Source organism: Hippichthys cyanospilos, chromosome 21, assembly GCF_059441005.1.
Source record: "Hippichthys cyanospilos isolate Australia breed blue-spotted pipefish chromosome 21, RoL_Hcya_1.0, whole genome shotgun sequence".
Lineage (NCBI taxonomy): Eukaryota > Metazoa > Chordata > Actinopteri > Syngnathiformes > Syngnathidae > Hippichthys > Hippichthys cyanospilos.
Window position 1 is genome coordinate 1,825,436 of NC_142389.1, and position 8,231 is coordinate 1,833,666.

At 42.9% G+C, this 8,231-nt stretch overlaps 1 protein-coding gene across 3 annotated transcripts in view; it reads left to right on the forward strand.

The window, feature by feature from the left end:
- The window catches only part of atp9b (ATPase phospholipid transporting 9B), a 25,472-nt gene extending 17,241 nt beyond the window's left edge, over window positions 1-8,231 (forward strand). For 2 of the 3 annotated variants that reach the window (XM_088404656.1, XM_088404658.1), the window contains 13 exons: window positions 346-507; window positions 862-954; window positions 1,592-1,675; window positions 1,735-1,905; window positions 1,969-2,067; window positions 2,214-2,448; window positions 2,519-2,583; window positions 2,645-2,800; window positions 3,273-3,337; window positions 3,490-3,656; window positions 4,760-4,963; window positions 5,096-5,128; window positions 5,813-8,231. In XM_088404656.1, coding sequence (XP_088260782.1) covers window positions 346-507; window positions 862-954; window positions 1,592-1,675; window positions 1,735-1,905; window positions 1,969-2,067; window positions 2,214-2,448; window positions 2,519-2,583; window positions 2,645-2,800; window positions 3,273-3,337; window positions 3,490-3,656; window positions 4,760-4,963; window positions 5,096-5,128; window positions 5,813-5,949 — 1,671 coding nt within the window. In that variant the 3' untranslated portion in view covers window positions 5,950-8,231. The remainder of the gene's footprint in view (window positions 1-345; window positions 508-861; window positions 955-1,591; window positions 1,676-1,734; window positions 1,906-1,968; window positions 2,068-2,213; window positions 2,449-2,518; window positions 2,584-2,644; window positions 2,801-3,272; window positions 3,338-3,489; window positions 3,657-4,759; window positions 4,964-5,095; window positions 5,129-5,812) is intronic. The other variant, XM_088404657.1, reaches the window with a different exon arrangement.

Genomic DNA, 8,231 nt, shown 5'->3' on the forward strand with positions numbered 1-8,231 from the left:
GGTCAGAGTATAATAACAACCTTTGAGTGAGCAAAATTGAAAATGAAGCCATTGAGAGTTGAGTCGTGTGCAGCTGAGCACTCGCTCTGTTTGGGCGGGGGCTTGCAGTTCCTGCCGAGGGGAGATAGAGGATGGGGTGTGGTGGGAGGGGGGGTCAGGAAAGCACTTATCTCTTGTGTTGGCTCACTATTTGACAAGATCTAACTACTTGCAAATGGAAAAGTAATTGACTACTTTAGTACTCAAAGCAATCGGTATTTGGCAAGAATGAGACTCGCAGCAGTTTGTGAAGTATTAAAAAAGTGAATGGACTTGTGAATAAATAAGTGAGACTTGTGGTCGCAGGTGGCGCTGGTGCAGTGGACGGAGAGCGTGGGCCTCACCCTGGTCAATCGAGACTTGGCCACGCTGCAGCTCAAGACGCCCGCCGGCCAGATTCTCTCCTACAACATCCTGCAGATCTTCCCTTTCACTTCGGAGAGCAAGCGCATGGGCATCATTGTCAGGGTCAGACACTGATTTGAATCACCGGATTTCTTTTTACCACTAATGAGTTTGATTTCCCCCCAAATACAATGCCAGTATATGATTTAGCAATATAATATTGTCTTTAAAATTTCATGAAATGTGTCAGTTTTCTAATGAATCTAATTTGTAACATTTATTTCACGATCATAAATGACAGTGACTGATACTAGTGAACACCTCCCATCGTGAGCACCGATACCCATACTTCGATACTCGCCCATCCCTATGTAAAATCAATGAATGATATGATAAACGTGTTTTTAATTTGATCGGTCCTAGTTTCCCATCTTTTATGCAAACCTGTGAAGGCTCCTTTTTACATTTTCCACCCAGGAGGACTCAACAGGTGATATCACATTCTACATGAAGGGAGCCGACGTGGCCATGGCGAGCATCGTCCAGTACAACGACTGGCTGGAAGAGGAGGTATAAAAATGAGAAAAACGCCGTCAACGGCGCCCACATTGTTTTTAGGAGGTGTATCCACCCCTCGTCAATAAGCTCGGCTAATCAGGACGTTGATAGAGAGCCCGACGGGCCGCGTCAAAGGTCTATGTTCATAATAATCATATTGGCATTATTGAGTCTTTTACTACCGGAGGCGCCATTTGATTTAATTAGTGACCCAGATTGTGTGTCATTACTGTATGTCATATTCTCAAACATCGCTTGCTAACGATAGCTGAGTCGGGCGGGCTCGTCAATAACCAATCAAAAAACAAAGCGCCATCAGTCTCCTTTTGTTTTACCGCGTCCTCTTGCACCGGGGGCCATTTTGTTGCGCATTGATTCATGATGGCGTTGGGAATAATAATGCTAATCTCTTTTATGCAGGATTACGAAACAGAGGGGGCAAAAATACGAAGGAAAAAAAAGCAACTACATTTTCTTTACATTTTGTTTAAAATAACAATATATTTCTCATTTTAAAGTCAGAATGACTTTACTTTCACAATGCTTACTTTATTTAGGGGCCCTTGAACACCTCCCTTCTGGTACATTGCAAAACAAAGCCTAAGCCGCCCTTGATAACAAACTTACATCGTTCCACCTTTGTTGCTAGTGCGGCAACATGGCCAGAGAAGGTCTGAGAACGTTGGTGGTGGCCAAGAAGTCCCTATCTGAGGAGCAGTACCAGGACTTTGAGGTACAAGTCGTGGCGCTTTTCCCGCGGGGTCATCAACTGACTCCCGCCGACTTCCGCAGAGCCGCTACAACCAAGCCAAGCTGAGCATCCACGACCGGAATCTGAAAGTGGCGGCGGTGGTGGAGAGCCTGGAGAGGGAAATGGAGCTCCTCTGTCTGACCGGCGTGGAGGACCAGCTGCAGGCTGACGTCAGGCCCACCTTGGAGCTGCTCAGGAACGCTGGCATCAAGGTAAACGGTAGATTCTAACCGTCGGACAATTGAAACATTGAAAAGTTGCTCTTCCTGTTTTAGATCTGGATGTTGACCGGGGACAAACTGGAAACGGCCACGTGCATCGCCAAAAGCTCTCATTTGGTGTCCAGGAACCAGGACATTCACGTTTTCCGACCGGTACGTTTTTTGCCCCCAGAAAGTGTTTGTAAAAAATGTTTCCAACTCCAAACATTTTTGGCTATTGAATTGAATGGGAACATCACAAATGGGTTCCAAGTCAGTTTTGCCCATTGAAATGAATGAGAACGGCTAATCGGTTCCAGGTGACGAACCGAGGGGAGGCCCACCTGGAGCTCAACGCCTTCCGCAGGAAGCACGACTGCGCGCTGGTGATCTCGGGCGACTCGCTGGAGGTGTGCCTCCGCTTCTACGAGCACGAGTTTGTGGAGCTGGCGTGCCAGTGTCCCGCCGTGGTGTGCTGCCGCTGTTCGCCCACCCAGAAGGCCCAGATCGTCACGCTGCTCCAGCAGCACACCGCAAACCGGACCTGCGCCATAGGTCGGCCGCACCGTCATTTATTTCCGATGAAGTCACGAATGTTGACGAGTTTGTTCTTCGTTTGTGACAGGTGACGGAGGAAACGACGTGAGCATGATCCAGGCTGCCGACTGTGGGATCGGGATCGAAGGAAAGGTAAATGTCATCTCAGGCGGTATAGGCATTTTTTGGGGACTTATTTTGTGAGTCGCAACAGGAAGGCAAGCAGGCGTCGCTGGCGGCCGACTTCTCCATCACGCAGTTCAAGCACATTGGCCGCCTCCTCATGGTGCACGGCAGGAATAGCTACAAACGCTCGGCGGCCTTGGGACAGTTCGTCATGCACCGAGGCATGATCATCTCTGCCATGCAGGTGACCTCAGCTTCCTCTCTTCGTCCTGTAAATAAACTCTGACAATTTCAGGAAATAAATAACGTAATCGGGCTGATTGCAAGTACCGGTATTGGGTCCATAGCAAGTATCGTATTGGGTCAATAGTAAGTACGGGTTTGATGCGGATGCCGAGTCTCGGTATCAGGCCGATAGCAAGTACCGGTATCAGGCTTATTTCAAGTGCCCGTATCAAGGCGATAGCAAGCACCAGTTTTGGACCGATAGCAAGTACCGGTATGGGGCCGATGGGAAGTACTGGTTTTGGGCTGATAGCAAGTACCAGTCTCGGGCCAATTGCAAGTACGGATATCGGGCCGAGAACAAGTACCGGCATCGGGCTGATTGCAAGTACCCGTATCTGGTCAATAGAAAGTATCAGTTTTGGGTTGGTGGTTAGTTTTGTGGAATGTCCCTCTTATCGTCCTCATTTGACTGTTTTCTTCCCCATCAGGCTGTCTTCTCGTCCATATTTTACTTTGCCTCTGTTCCCTTGTACCAAGGATTTCTCATGGTTGGGTATGTGTCTTTTTTTTCCTTCCCGCAGATTAATTTTACTTCCAGACATTTTAGATCCTCCTTCAAAAAAAAAAAAAAAAGTAATTTAAAAAAAAATCATATGGGGCATCGAAATGAAAATGACACTTTGACCTTTGACCTCCCGCACGCAGCTACGCCACCGTCTACACCATGTTCCCGGTGTTCTCCCTGGTCCTGGATCAGGACGTGAAGCCGGAAATGGCGCTCCTCTACCCGGAGCTCTACAAGGACCTGACCAAGGGCCGCTCGCTTTCCTTCAAGACCTTCCTCATCTGGGTTTTGGTCAGCGTGTATCAAGGTAAGGGAAAATTTCTCATGTCCGCCTACCCACCCCCCCCCCCCTCGCCGTCAAATGCGCCGTTTCTCAGCGTCTTGAATTTCCAGCCGCCATCCGCCGGTACAATGCGTGTAAAAGGATAGTTGTGTAATGGCTAAGCCGTGCGAGCAGTGGGAAAGGTCTGCGCTTCTGCTCAGGCGTGACTTCCTTTTTTTTTTTTTTTTTTTAATTAAAGGCCACTAGCCACCGGCAGGCCGCATTTGAAGATGATATGAGATCGCGCAGAGAAAATATAAAGGTGCGCATCAAGGCAACTTATTCCTGAGGTTAACCGGCCACAAAATGATGATGTCATTGGCGAAGGCTCTTAGCGCCACTTTGAGTCGCGTTGCGGCTGAATAAATATTTTGTCACATACAGAAACACTAAGCAGCTCCTGTTCCGTATTTTTAAGCTATCGATACTTGTAGAGGCTGACGAGACCAGCCCCTGATACTAAGGCAAAAAAAAAGAACTTAAAATAAGTACTCCACACCGGTAGTTGGCGCTTAACTATGACGATTCAGCAATTTTTGTTAAAAAAAAAAGATTTTTTTATTACTTATTATATTCCATGTTAACCCTTATACCTTTTTATTATAGTATTTCATTTTTACTGTTCATATGATTTTACTTTCAATTGATTTGGAATATTTTATATACTGTGTATATATTTTACTGTATTACATTTGTTGTTTTTGTTTTATAGTTCATGTATCTAAAATTTTGTAATGTTATTTTAGATTCTATTATTTCATCATTTTCACTGCAGATATATTTTGCTCTATTGCATCTGATATTTATTTTGTTTTATAGTTTTTAAAAAACATGAACATTTTGCCTTTTTGCATTCATTTTGTTTTTGTGTTTCAATATTCATGATCATTTTCTTTGTTCTTGGATATTTATGTTTTGCTGTTACATTATATATTTGTTTTATAGTTCTTTGAAATGGAGATTTTTTTGTTTTTGCATATGCATTTTCTGATCTCACGTGAGTTTATTTTTAGCGAGTTTTATTTTTTAAATATCTATTTGCTACTGTGTTGTTGTATTGCGCCTGCGTTGCGTGCGGGCGCCACCAGGGGGCATCCTGATGTACGGGGCGCTGGTGCTGTTCGAGTCGGAGTTTGTTCACGTGGTGGCCATCTCGTTCACGGCGCTCATCTTGACCGAGCTCCTGATGGTGGCGCTGACGGTGCGCACTTGGCACTGGCTGATGGTGCTGGCCGAGTTCCTCAGCCTGGGCTGCTACCTGGCCTCGCTCGCCTTCCTCAACGAGTACTTTGGTGAGAGACGCCGCACTGTGCGTGTGTGTCCGTGCGTGTGTGTGTGTGTGTGTGTGTGTGCGTGTGTGCATCGGCGGCCTGACTTTGACGTGCTGCTTTTCTCTGGCTTGCGTGCTCTTGCGTGGTCTTCAGGCCTAGGCAGGGTGTCCTTTGGAGCTTTTCTTGGTAGGTCGTCCGTCTCGTCTGTCAACTCATCCGTTTTGCTGTTGGTCCCGTTTGCATGCAGTTTGTTTTGTTTTTGTCTCCCGAGTATTCGTTTCGCTCTCGTGTCCATCTCATGTTCGTTTGACCCCTGCCAAGGAAGTTACTTTGACATCCATGAGCGTCATGTTTTTTTAAGATCCGATCGATTTTTGTTTTATTTATGAATATTTTTAAGAGCTTTCATTTTGGCTTTATTATTTCTTCAAAGACTTGTATTTTATTTTTTCCAAATATTTGAAGTGGGGAAATGCTTTATTGCATATTTAATCCATATACCTTAAATGTATATATCATTTTTAATCATTTTATTTTAAAATTTCATTGTATTCATTTTTTTTTAACTTTAGATTCGTATGTTCATATTTGCAAAATTATTTTGAATAATGCATTTGGAATACCTAAAGCAGGAGTGACAGCGATATGGCCCTTGGGCCGGTTCTGCCATGAAAAAAGGTGTAATCAGGCCCGTCAGATGTAAAATAGGAAAAATTACCAGAATTTTTTCAGTACATGAAAAACAAAGCTTCAATTTATCTTGCTTACTACTGCTTCTGTCCACTAGATGTCAGTCAAAGCTTGTTGTTCACTTTTGACTAATTCTGTGTGATTTTTTTTTTTTTTTTGGGGGGGGGGCTGGGGGTTCAGATTTGAGCTTCATCACCACGTGGCCTTTCGTGTGGAAGGTGTCGTCCATCACGTTGGTCAGCTGCCTGCCGCTTTACATCATCAAGTATTTGAAGCGAAAGTTTTCCCCATCCAGCTACTCCAAACTGGCCAATTGAGACGCACACGGACACCATCTTCTCATCATCTTTCATGCACTTTAAAAAAAAAAAAAAAATGTATTACAAGACCTCGCCGCTGGATGTGGAGGTCAGTGATCCACTGGAGCAATCAGACTTTTTTTTTTTTTTTTTTTTTTGACGTTCTGAGACTTTTTGGGATTACTTGAACAGAACGAGCACAACAAAAAAAAAGTAACAAAAGATATCGTCATACATCAAAATGGCCGCCGACCGGGAGTACGCACATCAATCCGAAGCTCCCGAAATGTCATTTTTATACTTTTTATATACATTTCTCAAGTGTTATTTTTACTCAAAAGTGTGCGGAATGAGTTTTATCATTCGCTGCACCCTTCTTTCCATCTCTGATCGCACATATCATTTTTCAAATGTTTAAAAAAAAAAATACCAGGCAATATGTAGAACAAGAAAAATGGAAAGTGTCTTTTTGTGTTTTTTGTTTTTTTTGAAAAACTTTCCTAAAAGTTCATTCCTGTGTTATCATGTCAGAATGTTCTAATATTGCGCTCTAGTGGAATGTTTTTGTGCTTTTTTTTTCTTATGTCCCGCACTGAGTCCAAACTGTGTCGCTGCTAAATATGCCGTTGTTTTTCCATTCAAGATTCAATAAAAAAATGAAGTATTAAAAATATTACCCTAACTGCAGTGTCGCAATTTGGCCACTAAGTGGAGACAAACGATATTTTTTTTGACAATATTGACAACAGCTTAACTTTTCTTGTCGACTAAAATATTCTACTCCTACTTGTTATTGCCAGATGTGAACGGTAGGGGGAGTTTTTTTTGACAGCTCCTGACCTCATGGTTTAATTTGTTGATTTGCGATGTACTAAAATCGAAAAAAATATAAGTTCTCTTTGCCTGCTCTAGTCTGAAATGTTTCCATCTGTCCACTAGATGGAGACAAACACCATGCATTTTCTGTAGAGATGAGCCCAATTCGCCTGTAGATCAAAAATACTTATGTTGCTTTTGTGAAAATATTCATCGTAGTTTTCTGTAGTTATGCACTTCATTATCAGTTACAATGATAACAATTAATATAAAGAATTTAACAGTTTTGTGCATTATAATTTTGTCCACTGCTTTTTAAAAAGGATTATAACACAACATTACTGATGCTAGTTTTCTCAGTCATTCAATGGGGTTTTGCTTTATGTTTTAGCGTTAAGCTACAGGAATTTCATCGGTTCGTTACATGCTCTTTGGTTGAATATACAGCACATATTTATCATCGTGAGCTTTTGGCAACAATCTAACTTAAGTCGCCGCTAGCCGATTACGAGCTAGTAGTGTTTTAGACAAACATTTCCAGACTTCCCTCCAAGGCAACAAACTTCCCTTTTGGAATCTAAATAAAAAATGTTTGTTTTACGTGAAGCTAACTGTGCCGTAATTACACACTGCGCTTGTATACGCAAGCGCTTCAGAGGGCTGCTTAAAAAAAAAAAAAAAAAAAAAAGTGTTTAGCATGTAATCCAAAGCAGCCGTGGGCGCAATGTGTTATCAATTTGCGCGGAAAAAAGAGAGGAGGAAGTAGTTTGCGGATGAAACGTGATGGTCCGATGGCTTTTAACGCTTTGGTCGACATTTGCGACTATCGCGGCGTCGGGGGGTTAAAAAGTATCTGATTTGCGGACTTTCTTCATGCTAGGCCATTAGCCTACTCCAGCTAGCTTGCCTTGACACATGCACACACCACAAACACACACGCAGCCCGCAATTGGGATGTAAAATTCACTGACACAGCACAACTGCAGATGCATGGAACATCTGTTGAATTTTTTTCCCTCCTCCTTTCCGTCCTCGGATGATGATGATTTTTTTTTTTTTTTTTTTTTTTTTAGGTTACTAGCCAAAAAAGGAGAGCTGCCATTATGCTATTATCCTATCTGGTTACTAAGCAGCAGCTAAGTGGCCGCGGCAACCGAAAACGCGTCCGTCTTGGGCGTTTGTTGTGAATTCCAAGAAAAAGAAGAAAAAAATACAAGATAAAGTTACTGCTAATGAGATTCCCGTGGGGGAAGTTTGAGCCTCGACTCCACTTCGACCAGACCTCGTACTAATGCAGTTTTCAATTTTGTCTCGTAATTATGTAGTTGCTGTATTTATTATTCAGTGTTCTGTCGTTTGTCGTGCGGGTACGTTCCAAAAGAATACCTGTAATAGGTGAAATCCGCAGATTAGAGGTTGATTTTTTTATACACGGTTTTTTCATTCATTTCATTTATTTATTAAAATTATTTTCTTTAAGTTTT